Source organism: Anolis carolinensis, chromosome 4 (genome assembly GCF_035594765.1).
Source record: "Anolis carolinensis isolate JA03-04 chromosome 4, rAnoCar3.1.pri, whole genome shotgun sequence".
Classification (NCBI taxonomy): Eukaryota; Metazoa; Chordata; class Lepidosauria; order Squamata; family Dactyloidae; genus Anolis; species Anolis carolinensis.
In genome coordinates, this window is record NC_085844.1 from 190,446,622 (window position 1) to 190,467,695 (window position 21,074).

At 41.5% G+C, this 21,074-nt stretch overlaps 1 protein-coding gene across 3 annotated transcripts in view; it reads right to left on the reverse strand.

Annotated features, from left to right (window-relative positions):
* tead3 (TEA domain transcription factor 3) overlaps nucleotides 1-21,074 on the reverse strand; it is a 100,661-nt gene that overhangs the window by 33,960 nt on the left and 45,627 nt on the right. For all 3 annotated transcript variants that reach the window (XM_008109787.3, XM_008109788.3, XM_008109789.3), the window contains exon 2: nucleotides 8,560-8,814. In XM_008109787.3, coding sequence (XP_008107994.1) covers nucleotides 8,560-8,695 — 136 coding nt within the window. In that variant the 5' untranslated portion in view covers nucleotides 8,696-8,814. The remainder of the gene's footprint in view (nucleotides 1-8,559; nucleotides 8,815-21,074) is intronic.

Here is a 21,074-nt window from a genome sequence, read left to right on the forward strand (position 1 = left end):
AATTTTGCAATGCCAACTGTTGTTCAAACAAACAGGAAGCAACTGTATACATGGATATTATCTCACGACCAATATAAAAATCCAATAAACTATATAATTGGAAACAAGATGGAGAAACTTCATTCTCTCTGCAAAAACAAGACCAGGAGCAGATTGTGGCACAACCCAAAGCTAAAGAAGAGCACTAAACCAACAATCATGTCAAAATACAACCGGAGGAACATCCCCAAAGTAATTAAAGAGAATGTGAAAAATATATGTGCACTATTACAAATAACTGACTGGAAGCCAGAAGAACTCTGGACTGAAGCTGGGGGAATATAAAAGACACTATCTGGAGTCAAAAAAGAAAGGAAAGCCTTAATGAATGATAGCTGAAACTCTTCAAGGAGATATACGCAGACAAAAAGCAAAAGTAAAAGGTGACAGAATAGAGACAGAATCCTGATTGCTACTGAAGTTTCTACTTACAAAAAGTGGATTGTTCAGGATTACAACAAATAAATAACAGATATTAACTGCTGCTTGCTGTTTATTTATATTTATATGAATAATAGCATGCACATGGAACAAGGAACACAGGGCTATGATGTGCACATACGAAGCTGCCATAAAATTAAGTGAACTTACAACGGGCCCTCAATATTACCTGATGATACTGTAGATGCTGAATTCCCACTATACTGTATATCAGGGGTCCCCAAACTAAGGCCCGGGGGCCGGATGCGGCCCATCGAAGCTATTTATCTGGCCCCCACAGCACAAAGGCAGAAGGGGGTTGGGCTAAATGACCCAAGGGGTCTCTTCTTCTCTTACAACCCTTATTATTATTATTATTATTATTATTATTATTATTATTATTATTATTATTATTAACATTGAGGCTGGGTGGCCATCTGTCAGGGGTGCTTTGCTTGTGCTTTTGGTGCACAAAGGCAGAAGGGGGTTGGACTCAATGGCCCAAAGGGTCTCTTTCAACCCACTTTTTATTATTGTTGTTGTTGTTGTTGTTTATTATTGCTCAGTGGCCAACTATAGTCCGGCCCTCCAACGGTCCGAAGGATCATGAACTGGCCCTTTGTTTAAAAAGTTTGGGGACCCCTGCTATATATAATACAGAACCCATATATACAGAGGGCTAGCTGGGTACACTTGTTATCTTTGGCCATTTAATTTGTCTTCTTAAAATGCAAATAACAAAAGACAAATATGTGAAGTCACTACTGCTTGCAATAAATACTATAAAGGCACTAGGTCTCATTTGTTCTTCGATGCTAAGCATGGTCAACCATGGATAGAATTTGAATGGGAGACCGAGGATAAATACCCAACTCAGAGGAAGGAAATAGCAAAGCCACCTCTGAGTATTTCTTGGCTAAGAAAACTCCACAAAATACAGAAGAGTAACTATAAGTTGACAGGCTACTTGAAGGCACGCAAACACACACACATAGTACACAAAGTTTCTATCACAATAAGGTTTAAGAGTGCTTCTGGGCTGGGACTGCCAACACTACAAATCAGAATAAATATTTTCCTCCTTAAAGATTTTTTACATTCAAAAACAACAGGAGTAGAGCATGAAAACAGAGAACAGTTGCATACAGTAGTTATCTGAGCCACCTGTAAAATACTGTACTTGGGTAGGGGTATTTCAGGCAAACAGGCTTTTCTGGAAGGACCATAAGGCACTATAAGAGAAGTGGAGGGTATGTGAACCTTAAGAGTTGTTGGACTGTAGCTTCCATCAACCATAGTAGAAAGAGGAGAAATGATGAGAGTTGAACCCAACAATATCTCGAGGGCTGCACATTCCCAAACTATGTTTAAGAAAACGCAAGAATTTCCCTTCAAGGATCCAGAACGTATTTAACTCAGAATGCGAAATTGTGAAGGACCAAAATATTAAGATCAGATGTATACAACTTCATTCCCTAGAAAGATATGCAAAGTAAGCTGTTGAATTGTGATGTCCCCCCCCCCTTCTTTCAAAATATCTGGCTCAGCTGCTGCTCAGGAACCATATAAACAGAACACATACATGATTCTGCTGCAGCCCATGTGAATTTGCACCACACAGCCTTGCAAAGTCTATTGAGCAGAAGAGAAAGGAGTTTACTGAGATCAATGGCAGAGCACTGGTTTGCTTCAAGCCTTCTTCTCACAAAAGGGGTTGAGGATAAGAACAAGGGAACTCTAGAGATCAGATGGACCCCTCCAAGCCGGTGCTCAACCCACCAAGACAGGTCTTGAACCTGATTCAGCTTTCACTGCACTTCTGGGAAAATGGCCAGCTAGAAAAACCCACTCTGTTCTGAATCAAGATACAGTCTAGGATAGATTGTTGACACTTAAAGAAAAGCAGAGGTGGAGCAAAATATCAAGCAAGGTAAAAAAAAACATTTCTAAATTGAAGAGTGACTGAACTAAAAAGATAGAAACACAACAGGGCTGCTGCTTCTTTAAGCAATTGCCAGATGTCTCGAAGTGACTGGAAAAACCAGTTTGTACACTTGGGCTTGATGAACAAAGGCCAAGCACCCCGGCGGCACTCCAGCTATTCCTGGAGAAATCTTAAAAATGTGCCTCTTCAAAAACCTTCAATTCTCGCCTTTATTGCAGAGACCCTATGCCATGGGGACTTGTGCAAGTTGCCTACATCTGGGGAAGGATAAAGGGAAATAGGGTGCAATGTATCACCTTCTTTGGGTGATGTCTTTGCCTGGGATGTAGGAATGGGGACATGTTTTCCTTTGTTGCCCTTCAGAACAATGGGAAGCACAAAGTAGGGCAGATAAAAGGAAAGCTTTGGCCAAGGTTTAACCTCGAGGCTTAACTTCACTGGCAGTACTCAGCTCTGGAATAAGTGAAGATTAGGAAAGAGTACATCTGAACAGGAACAGTTTCCTCACTACATATGAGCACAGCCCATGTATCTCCATCTAGGATTAGTAGCAGGTTTTCCATATCAGAGAATGGAATATTCCAGCATGCTAAATTTTGGAAATTAATATAGGGAATTACTAAAGTGCACAGCAAAATTTGGTTGATGCAATGGAAAAGCAAGGAACACACTTTTATCTACATAACTGCAGTTTTCAGCACCCCTATACAAAGTTGTATATGTATGACCATTATCCCAATCACTTGGGAGCTTCATATTATTCCTGAGCAGCTCTCATATGCTGTGAAAATATAAGCAACTATCTTCCCCATGGAACTGGCAGGTGTCTCTTTGGACATGGTGCTAATGCATAGGAAAGGCGTGAGCAACTGGGGCTCCACTAAATAATTGGTATCATTTAGTTGTCCCATCATGTTCACAGGACAGCCTCAGAGATAAAACATTGACTACACAGTAATCAAAGTCTAAAGCTTGGATGGTAATCATGTCTGTACATTCAGGTCTGTACAAAGAGTTTAAAATTTACTGAGTAATGATTGCAAAGAAAAAAATTACAAGATGATGTATAGATGGCACCTAATACCAGGGAGGCTTTCTAAAGACTTCTTCATGCTTACCCTTTTTTCAGCGGTGTGATGGGTTTTGTTTTTTTTTAGCTCAGCCATGGAACCTGATGGCTCCCATCACACCCCAGACAACTACTTCCAGGGCAGCTCTGTGGCTGAACTGCCACCGCTGTCGAAAAAGTTGCAGTGGCAAACAATGGCAGGCTCCCTGTCTTTCCATTAGGAAAGGCTTCCCCCATGTGATGAGGTGGGGAAAAGCTGCGACGGAGCAGGGCACGAGGCAACAGGCCCCCACGTCCCTTGTGTGGGCGCCACCAGGACACAGACAGACACCATTACTCTGGCAGCATGTGTAACAAGGTCATAAGATGTATAAAGATAATTCTAGTAAATGTTGGAGATGTGAAAAAAATGTTGGAACACTTTACCATATGCGGCAGTCTTGTAAAAAGATCCAGGAATACTGGACTCAATTACATGTTGGAAGAAATTGTTAGGGTCAAAATCATGATGAAACCAGAGTTTTACTTGTTAGAGATCCTGGATGATCAACTAGAATGAAAATACGAAAGACTATATATGATATACTGCAGCAAGAATAATCTGTGCCCTAAGATGGAAAAAACTAATTATCCCAATAAAAGAAGAATGACTGATGAAGATATGTGAATTAGCCAAGATGGACAAATTTGACAATGTTGATTAAGGAGAAATCCTTGACTAATTTTAAGAAAGATTTTCCTACAGCAAAGATGGGGACAAAATTCAGCTATTGGATTTCTGATTTAGAACAGTATTATTAAAAGTAGAAGGGTGGATATACAAAGATATTGTAAGAGCGGAAAGTAAGGAGTAAAAATCAACAAGCAATGAGTTTGATGTTTGGAGAGTAGTTCTTGTTGTTATATGTTTAGTATATATTTTGTGGAGCTCCTGGTGACACAGCGGATTAAACTGCTGAGTTGCTGAACTTGCTGACCAAAAAGTCAGTAGTCTGAACCCGTGGAGTGGGATGAGCTCCCGCTGTTAGCTCCAGCTTCTGCCAACCTAGCAGTTCAAAAACATGCAAATGTGAGTAGATCAATAGGTACCGCTCGGGCGGGAAGGTAGTAACGCTCCATGCAGTCATGCCGGCCACATGACCTTGGAGACATCTACAGTCAATGCTGGCTCTTCGGTTTAGAAATGGAGATGAGCATCAACCCCCAGAGAGGACACAAATAGACTTAATGCCAGGGGAAAACCTTTACCTTTTATATTTTGTAGTGTGAGTTGTATAGATTAGGATGAGGTTTTAGATATAGTTCTGTTGGTTATAGTCTAGTTTTATATATAAAGAAAAACAGTTGTTTTGTTTCTTCACGGGAGGGGGGGGATATTGTTCTTGCTTTTTGTAACTACAAAAAAACCTGTTTCTATTTATTTGTATGTTTGTATTTCTGTTCTTCTGAATGAAAATTAAACAAATTAAAAAGTGTGTGTTGGAGGATAAGAGCCCATCTCTGATCCACTTCTTAAATATAAAAAATCCAGATGCTATCATACTTTATATAGCCAGATTCTGAACGAGCTAATCCTCAGTGTGTTGTTGCCCTGGATTTCTTTCCCTGTCACAGTATGGTTTAGTGCCCGCCCAGGCTCATCAGAGCCGTATCCTGTTGTTGCAGAGTGAATTGTGTAAACAGGCATTGTGTTGCTGCTTCCTACTCAAGAGCTCTTGCTAGAGTTCCTTTTGTGATGTCATCCTCTGTTTGTGACCTCAGAGTGCAGTCTCCATGGGAATGCATTGCTTCGTTAACAAACACTGCATTCATGACTATGCCAAACAAGTTGGGATTGGGGAGATCATATTGCCTGTTGCTTTAAGTCAGGGGTGGGGAAATGAAACCTGGCTGTTGGTCCCAATGCCATTTTTTCAGGTCCTAATACCTCTAAAACCCTTTTTATTTCTTTAAAAAAAAACCTCTTTGGCTTTTGGCTTACTTCCTGATTAGAAAAGGTCCTTTTCCAGGCTTAGATCTGCCTGCTCCCACTTCCAAAATGTGGTAAAATTGTCCCTATCCATTTTGAAATTAGAATATTGTGCTCCCGTGAATAAAATTCAAGAAAAAGGTTAGTGGAGATTCCCAGCTATTGGCAGTTGCTCATGTCTGATTTAAGAAAAAAAACATGTTTTTTCTTTTTTTGGTCAAAGTTGGTTATCATTTAAGTCATAATTTAAGCCTCCCAAGTGTAATAGCACCCTTCTGTTCACCTGGTGGGACCATCTTGCCCTTGATTAAGTTTCTTATCTTATATAGATTGGAATAACGAAATCCTCCAAATGTCATTAGACTACTAAAATACTACCTCTTCTTCTCCCCTCCACTCCAAGTGACGAATCAATATATAGTATATGGTGATGTCAAGAATATACCAGAGATTAATTTGAGCACATTCTGTGTGACTGACTCACCTGAAGAATTTGATGTTGGAATGGTGAGCTTGTGTAAGTCTATGGTTCCTATGTCATATACTACACAGGTGGAGCACACAGTATTAAGATTTTTAATAGTACTGTGGGGTGGGGATTTCAAGCTAATTGTTGCCATATTATTGGATTGTTGTTGCCTTCAAGTTATTTTTGAGTTATGATAAACTTAAAACAGACCTATCATGTGGTTTTGTCCAGATTGGTTTGCCTTGTCCGTCCTCTGAGGCTGAGAGAGTGTGACTTCCCCAAGATCACCCTGTGGGTTTCCATGGCTGGATGGGGATTTGAACCCCTGGACCCCAGAGCCATACTCCAATGCTCAACCCACTACATCAGTGGTTCTCAACCTGTGGATCGCCAGGTGTTTTGGTTTACAACTCCCAGAAATCCCAGCCAGTTTACCAGCTGTTAGGATTTCTGGGAGTTGAAGGCCAAAACATCTGGAGACCCACAGGTTGAGAACCACTGCATTACATCATGTTGGCTCCCTTATATTGGAACCAGATGACATATTAACTCATGGCTTATAAAACCATGACAGTTAAAATCTACAACATAACATATTCATAAAAATGGAAAATAACATGACTTTCAATAGATTAATATCCTATAGTAAATACGTTTCAATGAATGAATAAGCAAAGTATTCCACTAGGGCAAAATATAAATACCCTAATTGAGAAGGTAAGCAAAGGCTATAATTGGTGATGTTGCTGACTTAATTAGGACACATTTGATATACAGAGATAGGAGATGCTATCCTAATGGAAACTATTTTACACCACAATCCCACACATGTTTTCTCAGAAGAAAGTCCCATTTGGGGAATTATACCTAGGAAGAATAAATACAAAACAGAAACCTCAGCCTCTCTAGATACAGCAAACAAGAAAGCCATAGATTCAGGTCATATTGTGACATTTGACAGAAGTGAACACAAGAAAGGTGGCAATGAGCAAACCTTGAGTGTTTTGTTTATGACCTGTATAAGAGGCCAGCTACACCACCTTTAATGCCTGAAGGCAGGCATGTGGGATCCTCAAGCAGACTAAAATCAATCTCTCCTTGACAGGAATGAACTTACCAAACCAGTCAGTCAAGCCAGGCAGAGAGAAGAGTGGGAGGGAAGGGAGAGGTGAGGCATAAGGGGGTGGGAGGGATATACAGAGTGAGGGAAGTATGAAAGACATCTGAGTCACCCATCTAAGGAAGAAGAGTTCAATGCTACCCTAGAGTTCTTTATTCAAGATGGCCAATCCCACAAACATTTCATCTTTTCTTACTGCCACCCATTTCAGGTAGTTCATTTCTTTCACTATCACTCTAAGTCATCAGGGAGATAAAATACAGCAAAGGTCAAGCCACTAAAATGAACAGACTGAAGTGCCAGGAGCAAAACCTGTTTTTTTTTTTTGCCCTTCATGTCTGTGTTTCAGAAGTACATATTTTAAACTTCAAATGTTCATAAAAAGTAAAATCCCACTCCCACATCTGGATCTCAGTAGCCAGAAGTTGGAGGGATCCAGTGTGTTAATATGGACAAATATGGTAAATGGATGGCTATTTCAACCAACTTTTTAATCATCGAAAATAGACAGACAAACAGAGAGGCAAAAGCACCCAAGATCCAACCCTCAGATACAGAAAGATTGGTTGATATCATCTTCATCATGATAAATTTCATAGAGTACATTGGCAAAAATTACTCATAGACAAGCTACAACAATATTGTAGCTTCTTCTCCTATTTGTACAAATACCCACTCTAAGTATTCCAAACAGTATGTCAGAGCATGTCTTCTTATTCAACGAGGCCAATGTCTATTGCTGAGTTTTTCCGTGATAATCTTTATTAAGAAATTTTCCATTATTGCATTAGTCTATCTAAAGGAACGGTTGGGGTGGGAAGGTCGAGGTAAGTGGGTATGGGAGGGGTAAGGAGTAGGAAAAAAAGGGTAGCCCTATCATGCGTTTAGGGGATGTGGAGGGATATCTCATGTGGGTCAAGGTAGGGTTCTGGATTGGGAGAGGACAAGGAGAGGCTAGGGGAAAAATGGGGATGGGGGTCAAAATTCGACTCCCGGATTGGGTCCCTATCTAAAGTGGGGGGAGGGGTTGGTTGGGGGAGATGGACTTCCACTCTTCTTTCTTCCTTCTGCGTTCTCGTATTTCATTTTCCTTTCAATTCTTCCTGTAGGTAAATTTCCAGCTCAGACCAGCTCAGACCAGCTGAGTTTTACAGACCATTCAAACTACCTCCCTTCCACTAAACCTTTAAAAAGTGTAAAAGTATGCTTTAAGTGGCCTAGGATTTGGACTTAGGAGACCAAGCTTGAAATCCTAACTCTGCCATAAATTTCACTGCATGAGTTTGAAATGGTGATGCATTCTTAGCTTAACCCATCTTTCATAGGAACTGAAAGGTAAATGGGGAAAGTGGAAAAGTACTATGTACATCACCATAAACAACTTAGAGGAAAGGTATGGTATCAGGGCATACTTCAGTAAATAATAAATAAATATTCCAATTGATCACAACTGGAATATTCAATGCATCATCGTCCGAGCATGTCTAGATCCTGATTGAATGCTGTAACATGGCCTGGTCTCACTCACCATACATTTTGCCCTCATCCGAGAGGATAATCTTCCGCCGGCCACAAGGCGGATATATTGCCAGCGCCTCCTGGAAGCTCTGTTCAATGTCTGGACTCCACACTCCTTCGGCATCATTGTCCAGACTCTTGTCCATACCGTCCTGTCCATCTTCTCGCCCCTCCCCGGGGCTGCCGCTGGCGTTCCAGCTGTTGGACGCTATTGTGATGGCTGCCCTGGGCTCTGACTCTGAGCCCCAAATGGCAACTCGTTAACCTGAAAGCAAGCAAAAAGTGGCCGATTAATCAAACTGCCATTGATGGTATCATAATTCTAAAACAAACACACAGCCTCAATCGTTAGAGCAGAAGCATACAGAGAAGGTTCACTTACAGAGACTTGTGGAAAAGGCAGAACTAAAAAGTAAACTGCCTGCATTATGCATTTTGTATTTTAAAAAATAGGAAGGCAAAGTTGCAGAAGCAGAAAAACTCTTCATATACCAGGATGGGACATGGTTCAGATGCATTTTCTCTTACAAAAAGTATATAAAAGTAGACCTACAAGATAGTCTTTTTGGGAGGACGGTGGCCAAAGTATCACCTATGGGTTGCATTTTGCCTGCAGGTCTACCAGGAGAACCTCAAAGTTCAAAGGCTTTGGGCTTTGGTTGGTTTTGTCCATCTCCATGCAAAATCACACTCAAATATCATGCTATTATTTTCTCGCTGGGGGGATGAGCTGCAAATGAAACTAGAAGTGAAATTATACCATTTATGGTCTGAAAAACCTGTCAGGATTGTGTGGCAGGTGAAAATTAGCCCCCACCTTCAGTACAGTTGTCCACAACTGCTCTAGATACTGTCACCTACATAACTTTCAGCTACTTGCCATTTCCAGTTTCCTTTCAATACACACAACACACTTTTTTGCCATCTGGTCCCAACCAACATAACATACTGACGTGTAATAATGTCCTACGGCATTTTAGAGGCAAACCTTGATGCAGAGAAACTAAAGTGAAGTATTCTGGTTGTCAGTAGGCTGGACCCATTAGGGAACGTCTGCAATGTCTTTCATAGGTTGGGATTTATAAAAGTAGGAAAATATCCCATGATTCATAAAGAAAAGATACACTTCTTGTAAAAAAAATTCTTTAGTGTTTAGTGCCATTTATTTGTGTTTTCTGGATCTGAATATTCCCTATATAGATACACTGGAATTTTCTCTGGGATTGGAATATACGTCATGATACGAATAATTGAAGAGATGTGTGTGTGTGTGTCTGTGTGTGCACGCGTGCTTCTCCCATAGTAGCAAATTTATAGGCATAAATTATAGTTAAGGGATTATCGTGTTTTCTGTGCTCTGTTTACAATCAAGAACATATTCCTTATATCAAGTTTGGAAAGAATCACACATAGAAAGGTGACTGAATTGTATACACATACATCAAAGAGAGAGTTTTTAGTAGCTGGAAACCAATACAGAAAACGATGTTTAGTTTTAGTATTTTGTAACTGTGAATGCCTTCTATTATACATATTTTAGACCTGTGTGTTTTCAAAGGTAGTGTTCTCTTAGACATAAACCACAAGTTTCAGTTCAACCAAAACTTTTCCACTGAAGCCCAAGGCTAACATGATTACTCCCCACATGACTGCAAATACACCACATGGCATCAAATGGGTCTAGAATCTGATAGTAAGGAACCTCAATATATTTTTAAAATGTTATTTAAAGCAATTTTCTAGCTTCTGCCATTCTGTAGAAAAAACTATTTAAAAAGCAGTTTGATTAGTTCTTAGCAGCTGGTGGGATAGGGAAGGGGAAATTTTTCCAATAATAATTGGTTCTCATCCCAACACAGTTTCTAATTTTTCTCAGTAAAACCTTCATGCTTGTTTAGACACTGTTTCCTGATTCCCAAGGCATTTTTTAAAGTAACAGTAATGTGTCCAAATGAACACCCAATGTTGGCTTTTGGACACTCAGTAGAAACAAGTGGGCACTTACTATTTAAACAGTGGACCTCATTCACACGCTATTTTAATACTTTCTGCAACCTGAAATTAAATTTATTCCCCAGATATGTATCATTTGCAATCTCAGTTCAGATTGTGTTTTTAGCAAGTTTTAACGTTTTTTTCTCAACTTTAATAAGGGAGTTTTGTTTAAAATTCACCTATTTTCTGGTGGCAGGCAGGATAATAATAACAAATAGGATATTGAAGTGTGTAAACATATTTGCAGCTTTGTACTGACTTGTTTTAAAAATATTTTCAATACAAAGTTTCCAATTGCAATCCTTTTGAATGGGAGAACTGATTCACAGTAACAATTTGTTTTAAAACAAAATCATAGATTTGGAAGAGACCACAAGGGCTATTCAGACCAACTCCCTGACATGCAGGAACATAAAATCACTCCCAACAAATGACCATTTGGGCTTTTATTCTCCAAAGGAGGAGATTTCACCACACTCCCAAGGCAGGGGATTCTTTGGTTGTGCTCCCCCCCCCCCCCGCCTCCCGGCGTTGGACTGGATGGTCCCTGGGGTTGCTCCTATTACTATTACTATTTTGACAAAGGCTGGGTGCTTTGATTGTGCTTTTCCTGCATAGCAGAAGGGGGTTGGACTAGATGGTCCATGGGGTCTTCCACTGAAATACTGTTGAGTTTATGTTGGTTAAAATTGTTCTTCATTTTAAATATTGTATTGTTCTTCCTTTCTTTCTTTTCCTTTTTTTGGCACTACAAATGAGATATGTACAGTGTGCATAGGTTTTTGTTCGGGTTTTTTTTTTCAATGAGTTCACACAAACACTCTCCATACATCTGCCACTGGCCCAGCCCGTCTGTCACATTTTAAAACACAATGCATCAAAAAAGTTTACCCATGCCTGATATATATACATTATATATCATAAAATATATCATACATTATATAAACATTTATTGGGGCTCCATTAAAATTTTTGCTGCAAAAAGGTCTCAGTGGCTGAAAAAGTTTGAGAACCCCCGAGATAGAGAAATCTGTGGTTATTTGGATGAGTAAGAATCTTCCTTATTCTTATCATTGAGCCTACTACAGGCAGTCACCCTATTACAAACATCTGACTTACAAACAACTCATAGTTAAGAATGGAGGTAAAACAACAGGGAGTGAGAGAAATATATCCCAGGTAAGGAAATTCACTCCTGAAAGAGTTATCATAGGGAAAATGTGTCTCTACTGAAGCTTCATCATCAATCCTTTTTTCTCTAACAAGCCACATTTTTCAAAATCCAATTATTACAAGTACAGAAAGTGAGATAAAGTCTTCTGAATAGGGCACAGATAGCAAAACAAGCACCTCGGGGTTGTTAACCCTTCCCTATGCTATCCAAAACTTGCTCTCTAGATAGATAGGTAAATAGATTGCTGGAGTTACTCTTAAAAATGCACTTGTTCTGAGTAATATACAAATTCAACTTAAAAATGAACCTACAGAACCTATCTTGTTTGTAACGTAGGGACTGCCTTAACTTTGCCACCAAATTTCAGAAAACTTTTTGAAATATTTGTACAGCACATTTTAATTTTAGACAAGACAGTCTTACAATATAATTGAAAAGTGAATCACCGCTCTTGGAGGCTTCCAGGAGAAGCATCCCTTTTCTAACTTGCAAAAGCATGGTTTAGGACTACAAAACTAATGCTGGTCTCACTTTGCTTACTCCTGTGTTAGGGAGAATCATCGGAATCAATAAAATGATGTATTTGATGTGTCATTATAATTTGAACAGTCTTAAGAATACAAGGGATTCAGTCTTAAAATACCTCTAACGGAAAAATGAAGACCCAGTGTCCACATTTTAGACAATAGTATAAAGAAACTCAGATACATAGGGCTATATCATTTATATATTTCTTTCTCTTGAAGAATAAAATATATAAAGTGCAATTATCAATACAGATCAATTACACCAGAGGTAAAGTTTTCACAGAACCTGTAATTTTATGTATTTTAAGTACAGTCAATTCTCGTATTTAGATGCGAGTTACCAAGTAAGCAAACAATGATGTACATGTCAACACACTTCTAGAATCACTACACTGTTAGCAGTGATATTTCGGCACCATTCCTAATTGAGTGCAATGCCAGAAATACTCCCATGTCTCAAAATGGGCCAGGTAGAAACAATTGTTTTGATCTATAGCTCACTCCTGAGATAGGCTCAACTCCTTGTTTTAGTCCCAGACCCACAGATGAGTGAAGACTGCCACAAAATCCACAAGAAGTACTGGGTAGGTTCCCCAAATTTAAGTTCACAATGGAAGTTGCTTTACATGTGAATGCCCAGCTTCTAATTCATCTTAAGAAAGAAGTCCGCCATCAATTTTTGGACACATGAAGCAAAACAGAGAATAGTAGGTTGAATCAAAAGCATCACCCAAACACATTGATATATTGGAAAACAATTAAGAAAATTCTGTTGGAAGGGCAAGAGGGGCTTTTCTGATCTCTCCTCTCCCCTGCAACTGAACAAGTCCCCTGAGAAGCACTTCCTGACAGTCAAGAGAACTGGGTTGCTGTGAGTTTTCTGGGTTGTATAGCCATGTTCCAGAAGCATTCTCTCCTGATGTTTCACCCATATCTATAGCAGGCATCCTCAGAGGTCACGAGGACCTCTTGAATAGAGCTGACTGAGAGAGCAAGGAGGAACTGCTTCAAATCCTGAACTTGGTTTACATCCATGTCATGCTCAGTTTTCAACACCCCAGCAGCTATTGGCTAACCCATTCTGGAAGATTCATTGACCGTCATGAGAGTTTTTCTAGAAACGTGAGGGATTGTAGATTGAGTAATTATTCTTCCTTGAGTGCTTCTTAGCATCCAAGCCATAGGAGAACTTCTAGGACATACTATTTTTGTGATACTTGAGCAGTCCAAATAAAATATATTGCACAATTTGAACAAAGCAGAAGAACTTCCCAACAACAAACAATAGAATAGGCTACCTTAGAAGGTGGTAGACTATCCTACATTGGAGGTTTCTAAGTAGTGGTTAGACAGCCATCTTGGCAGCAGATGTGAGCATGATGGGCGGTTGGACTAGCTGAAGTCCCATCTCTATGGCTCTGGATGATCCAAGTATTCCTTGCAGGTTTCAGAAACATCCCTTGCTGATGTGTGCAGGAGCCAAATCCCTCTCTGCAGCTAAGTTGTATAAGCAGGCCTGGAAAGAGCGCCTGCCAGTATTTCCTTTTCCCTCTCTCCCCTTCGCTCCCCCAGAACAGCTGAGTGTTTTGCAACAACATATTCCGCAGCAGCACCATCAGCTGCTCATGCAAGGCTGAGAACAGAGAGGTGTCTCCTTCGGCTGAGAGGCTTCCCAAACAGAGCACAACAAAGGTCTCCAGTACACACATCTCCTTTTAAAGAAACTGTCGACAACAAGTTGGCTCAAGGGTGTCGGTTTTTTTAAAAAAGAAGTAACTTCTTGTCTGCTGCTCCCTCAGCCTTGTGATGTCATGCAGCCTCTTTTGCTCCCCCTCCCCTTTCACCCACCCCACCCCTTCTTTGGGAATCATGTTGCCAAATAAGGAGATCAGAATCACAGCAGCTAGCCAAAGGAAAGGGGAGGGATGAAGGGAGGGGGAGCTGCTGCTGCTGCTGTCCGCACATGGCTTCCAACACTCTCTTATTCATCGGCTCTTGCTGGATTGCTCTCCTCCGCATGCACACAAACAGACCCAGAACTGTGAGGGGGTGCCCAGGGATCACGCTGCCAAGGAACATTCAAGAGGCACAAGCTACGCCAGGAAGTTCAAGAGGAGGCAAACGTGTGTAAAGATGTTTGCAGAATAAAATCATAGAAGACACTAAGAACACAGTGAGGTTGTAAGTGGGTGGCTCTGGCTCAAGGAACCTCATGAATAGCTCTGGTGGCAAAGTTGCTTTTGCTGAACATCAATCAAAGCAAGATTGCAGGGCGGAAGAGGAGGGGAGGAGGAGGGAGAGGGAGGACAGGCATGTTTGTTCTCACACCAACACCTCCCTACAAAAGTCCTCGCAGAAAGCAAAACTGAGTTTCAACATCCCATTTAGACCAAAAGATGAAACTAACAAACTTCACAGGCTCCAGATCTTTGGAACCCTGCTACACAAAAAATTATCTGTATGCCAGGACCCCCTCTGGCTGCTTGCCCTTTTTCTTTGAGTACAGACCTCACCACTGAACAAAGAGAAGGAGGGCAAATAAACTACAGTAGAGTCTCACTTATCCAACACTCGCTTATTCAACATTCTGGATCATCCAGCGCATTTTTGTAGTCAATGTTTTCAATACATTTTGATATTTTGGTGCTAAATTTGTAAATACAGTAATTACTACATAGCATTACTATGTATTGAACTACTTTTTCTGTCAAATTTGTTGTATAACATGATGTTTTGGTGCTTAATTTGTAAAATCATAACCTAATTTGATGTTTAATAGGCTTTTCCTTAATCTCTCCTTATTATTCAACATATTTGCTTATCCAACATTCTACCGGTCCGTTTATGTTAGATAAGTGAGACTCTACTGAACAGGCAGTCCTTAAGTTACAAATATCTGACTTACAAACAACTCTAAATGAATTATGTCCTCCAGGGCCAGATGAACTACATCCAAGAGTATTGAAGGAACTAGCAGAAGTCATTTCAGGACTACTGGCAATCATATTTGAGAATTCTTGGAGAACAGGAGAAGTTGCAGCAGACTGGAGGAGGGCAAATGTTGTCCCTATCTTCAAGAAGGGGAAAAAAGAGGACCCAAACCATTACCATCCAGTCAGCCTGACATCAAAAGATTCTGGAGCAGATCATTAAGGAGGCAGTCTGCAATCACTTAGAAAGGAATGCGGAGATTAATAAAAGTCAACATGGATTTCTCAAAAACAAGTCATACCAGACTAATCTTATCTCTTTTTTCTATAGATTCACAAGCTTAGTAGATGCAGGGAATGCTGTAGATACAGCATCTATATTTCAGTAAAGCCTTCGAAAGTTCCCCATGACCTTCTTGCAAGTAAACTAGTCAAATGTGGGCAAGGCAATGCTACTATTAGGCGGATCTGTGACCAAGTCCAAAGAGTGCTCACCAATGGTTCCTCTTCATCTTGAAAAGAAGTAACTAGTGGAGTGCCACAGGGTTCTGTCCTGGGTCCAGTTCTGTTCAACATCTTTATTAATGACTTGGATGAAGGTTTAGAGGGCGTGCTAATCAAGTTTACAGATGACACCAAATTAGGAGGGATAGTTAATACTCCAGAGGACAGAATTCAAAAATGACCTTAACAGATTAGAAAGCTGGGCCAAAACTAACAAGATGAATTTCAAGGACAAATGTAAGATACTACATTTAGGCAGAAAAAAAATGAAATGCAAAGATACAGGATGGGTGTTGCCTGGCTCAACAACAGTCCACGTGAAAAAGATCTTGGAGTTTTCGTGGACAACAAGTTGAACATGAGCCAACAGTGTGATGCAGCAGCTAAAGAGCCAATGGGATTTTGGGTTGCAAAGGGAGCATAGTGTCTAGATCAGGGGTCCCCAAACTACGGCCCGCGCGCCACATGCGGCCCCCCGGGGCCATCAGTCCGGCCCGCGCTGCTTTACAGCCTTTCCTGTCTTGTCCACTCCTTGCACAAGCCTTGGAGCCTTGCGTTTCTGCCTTTCCCGCCACTTTTCTGCTATACGCAACTTCCCTGGCTTCCCACTCTCCCTGCACAAGCCTTGGAGCCTTGCCTTTCCCGCCACTTTTCTGCTGCAGGAGACTTTGAGCCTCTCCTGGCTTCCCCTGCTCCCCACACGAGTCTTGGAGGAGCCTTGCCTTTCCTCCATTCCCGCCACTTTGCTGCAGGAGTCTTTGAGCCTCTTCTGGCTTCTTCCTCTCCCTGTACAAATCTTGGAGGAGCCTTGCCTTTCTGCCTTTATGCCACTCAAAAGATATTTTAATTATTATTCAATTAATTTTTAATTATTAAGGGGTTTTGCAATACGCTGTTTAGCCATATGCTCAGGATTTATCCCAGGACTGCAAGCCTTAGTGGAGAGAAAGTGTTTCTTCCCTTCGCTAAGGCCAGGAGACTTGGGATAAAATCCGGAGTATAGTGCTACTGCTGATTAGCCATATGCTCAGGATTTATCCCAGGACTGCAAGCCTTAGTGAAGGGAGAGCGTTTCTTCCCTTTGCTAAAGCCAGGAGTCCTGGCATAAAATCCGGAGTATAGTGCTACTGCTGATTAGCCATATGCTCAGGATTTATCCCAGGACTGCAAGCCTTAGTGAAGGGAGAGCGTTTCTTCCCTTTGCTAAAGCCAGGAGTCCTGGCATAAAATCCGGAGTATATTGCTACTGCTGATTAGCCATATGCTCAGGATTTATCCCAGGACTGCAAGCCTTAGTGAAGGGAGAGCGTTTCTTCCCTTTGCTAAAGCCAGGAGTCCTGGCATAAAATCCGGAGTATATTGCTACTGCTGATTAGCCATATGCTCAGGATTTATCCCAGGACTGCAAGCCTTAGTGAAGGGAGAGCGTTTCTTCCCTTTGCTAAAGCCAGGAGTCCTGGCATAAAATCCGGAGTATATTGCTACTGCTGATTAGCCATATGCTCAGGATTTATCCCAGGACTGCAAGCCTTAGTGAAGGGAGAGCGTTTCTTCCCTTTGCTAAAGCCAGGAGTCCTGGCATAAAATCCGGAGTATATTGCTACTGCTGATTAGCCATATGCTCAGGATTTATCCCAGGACTGCAAGCCTTAGTGAAGGGAGAGCGTTTCTTCCCTTTGCTAAAGCCAGGAGTCCTGGCATAAAATCCGGAGTATATTGCTACTGCTGATTAGCCATATGCTCAGGATTTATCCCAGGACTGCAAGCCTTAGTGAAGGGAGAGCGTTTCTTCCCTTTGCTAAAGCCAGGAGTCCTGGCATAAAATCCGGAGTATAGTGCTACTGCTGATTAGCCATATGCTCAGGATTTATCCCAGGACTGCAAGCCTTAGTGAAGGGAGAGCGTTTCTTCCCTTTGCTAAAGCCAGGAGTCCTGGCATATAATCCGGAGTATATTGCTACTGCTGATTAGCCATATGCTCAGGATTTATCCCAGGACTGCAAGCCTCAGTGAAGGGAGAGCGTTTCTTCCCTTTGCTAAAGCCAGGAGTCCTGGCATAAAATCCGGAGTATATTGCTACTGCTGATTAGCCATATGCTCAGGATTTATCCCAGGACTGCAAGCCTTAGTGAAGGGAGAGCGTTTCTTCCCTTTGCTAAAGCCAGGAGTCCTGGCATAAAATCCGGAGTATAGTGGTACTGCTGATTAGCCATATGCTCAGGATTTATCCCAGGACTGCAAGCCTTAGTGAAGGGAGAGCGTTTCTTCCCTTTGCTAAAGCCAGGAGTCCTGGCATAAAATCCGGAGTATATTGCTACTGCTGATTAGCCATATGCTCAGGATTTATCCCAGGACTGCAAGCCTTAGTGAAGGGAGAGCGTTTCTTCCCTTTGCTAAAGCCAGGAGTCCTGGCATAAAATCCGGAGTATATTGCTACTGCTGATTAGCCATATGCTCAGGATTTATCCCAGGACTGCAAGCCTTAGTGAAGGGAGAGCGTTTCTTCCCTTTGCTAAAGCCAGGAGTCCTGGCATAAAATCCGGAGTATAGTGCTACTGCTGATTAGCCATATGCTCAGGATTTATCCCAGGACTGCAAGCCTTAGTGAAGGGAGAGCGTTTCTTCCCTTTGCTAAAGCCAGGAGTCCTGGCATATAATCCGGAGTATATTGCTACTGCTGATTAGCCATATGCTCAGGATTTATCCCAGGACTGCAAGCCTCAGTGAAGGGAGAGCGTTTCTTCCCTTTGCTAAAGCCAGGAGTCCTGGCATAAAATCCGGAGTATATTGCTACTGCTGATTAGCCATATGCTCAGGATTTATCCCAGGACTGCAAGCCTTAGTGAAGGGAGAGCGTTTCTTCCCTTTGCTAAAGCCAGGAGTCCTGGCATAAAATCCGGAGTATAGTGGTACTGCTGATTAGCCATATGCTCAGGATTTATCCCAGGACTGCAAGCCTTAGTGAAGGGAGAGCGTTTCTTCCCTTTGCTAAAGCCAGGAGTCCTGGCATATAATCCGGAGTATATTGCTACTGCTGATTAGCCATATGCTCAGGATTTATCCCAGGACTGCAAGCCTCAGTGAAGGGAGAGCGTTTCTTCCCTTTGCTAAAGCCAGGAGTCCTGGCATAAAATCCGGAGTATATTGCTACTGCTGAGTGTATTGCCAATGGCATGGCTTAGAAACCGGGAGCATATTTCTAATCATCTCTTAGTGGAGGAAGAGGGAGAGAAATGTCATTCTCCCTCTATTGAGCTCTCGCCGAGCTCCTTTCCACTGGCTGCCCCAGGAGGAGGTGCGGAGGAGAGGGAGGCAGAGGCTACAGATAACCGGAACTCTGTTGTTGTTGTTGTTGTTGTTATTGTTATGGCAGAAGAGGGTTGGACTAAATGTCCCAAAGGGGTTTCTTCCAACCCTCTTCATTATTTTATTATTGTTATTATTAACATTGAGGCAGGGTGGCCATCTATCAGGGGTGCTTTGCTGTGCTTTTTACCTCAAAATAAGATATGTGCAGTGTGCATAGGTATTTGTTCATAGTTTTTTTTAAAAAAACAAACAAACTATAGTCCGGCCCTCCATGTTCTGAGGGACAGTGAACTGGCCCCTTGTTTAAAAAGTTTGGGGACCCCTGGTCTAGATCGAGGGAAGTCATGGTGCCTTTGTATTCTGCTTTGTTTAGACCTCACCTGGAATACTGTGTCCAGTTTTGGGCACTACAGTTCAAAAGAGATATTGACATGCTAGAAGGTGTCCAGAAGAGGATGACTAAAATGATAAAAGGTCTAGAAACCATGCTCTATGAGGAGCATCTTAAAGAACTGGGCATGTTTAGCTTGCAGTAGAGAAGGTTGAGAAGAGACATGATAGTAAAGGTAACGTTTCCCCTGACATTAAGTCCAGTCGTGTTCGACTCTGGAGGTTGGTGCTCATTTCCATTTCTAAGCCAAAGAGCTAGTGTTGTCCGTAGACACCTCCAAGGTCATGTGGCCGGCATGACTGCATGGAGCGCCGGAGACATGATAGCCATGTATAAATATGTGAAAGGGTGTCTTAAGGAAGAGGGTGCAGGCTTGTTTTCTGCTGCCCTTGAAACTAGGACTCAGAACAATGGGTTCAAATCACAGGAAAGGAGATTCCACCTGAACATATGGAAAAACTTCCTGACCATACGAGCTGTTGAATAGTGGAACTCTCTGCCTTGTGGTGTGCTGGAATATCCTTCCTTCGAAACTTTTAAACAGAGGCTAGATAGCCATCTGTCAAGGATACTTTGAGTTTTTCCTGCATGGCAGGGGGGTGGACTAGATGGCCCATGTGGTCTCTTCCAACTCTATTATTCTGTGATTCTAACTCATAGTTAAGAACACGGGTGAGATAAAAGGAAGTGAGAGAAATCTATCCCTAGGAAGGGAAATTCACTCCTAAAAGAATGATCATGGGGAAAAGGTGTCTTAACTCAAGGTTTCTCAGTAATTCTTATTTCAACAACAAGCCAATTTCTTCAAAATCTAATTATCACAGGGACAGAAAGTGAGGTCAAATCTTCTGGACAGGGTCACAGACAGCAAAACAAATACCACAGGGGTGTTAACCTTTCCCTATGCTATCCAAAGCTAACTATATATTTTTGGTTGATGTTACACTTACAAAATGTACCTGTTCTGACTCACAAACAAATTCAATTTAAGAACATACCTACAGAACCGATCTTGTCTGTAACGAAGGGACTGCCTGTAATGGGCAGCGAAGGTGGCAGCTAAATTAGTTCACTAGATTCTGATGTTAACAGTTCACTCACGCAATTCAGAGAAGAAAGAAAGAGAGCACTTTTGCAAAAGCTCTGCTCTGACTGATAGAACCCAGCCAGGCATTCAAACCAGGAATGAACAAGTGCTATGGGCAGTTGTAGCTGCAAAAATGGGTTTGTGAGGCTGACTGAGATGAACTGGAACAACAACTGTTCTATGGAATGCCATCCAAACAATTGCACAATACAATCTCCTGTGGATAATAGTGAACCCTATGTATTTGGGATAGAAGCCCAAGCATAGTATCACAGAATCACATAGGAGAACTTAGAGAAGCCCAGAAACACTTTTTTTTTGGGGGGGGGGGATATTTTCTCTGGAGCATAGGTAAGTGAAACTGTGGTGGCGTTGTACTATAGTAATGTTAAATCAATTACATGAAGGCAAAAACATACACACACCTCTTCAGTCTCAGATTCCAAACTACTTATATGACATATGCGATATTTTAAAGCAGTTACAGAAGGACTTCAGCCAGGTAAAGTATCCCTGATGCCAAATGCTAAACACACAAATACGCAGACATGGGGCCTAGTTAAATTAAGTAATTCCAATTAGAAGTGGGTTTTTTTCCTACAACTGCT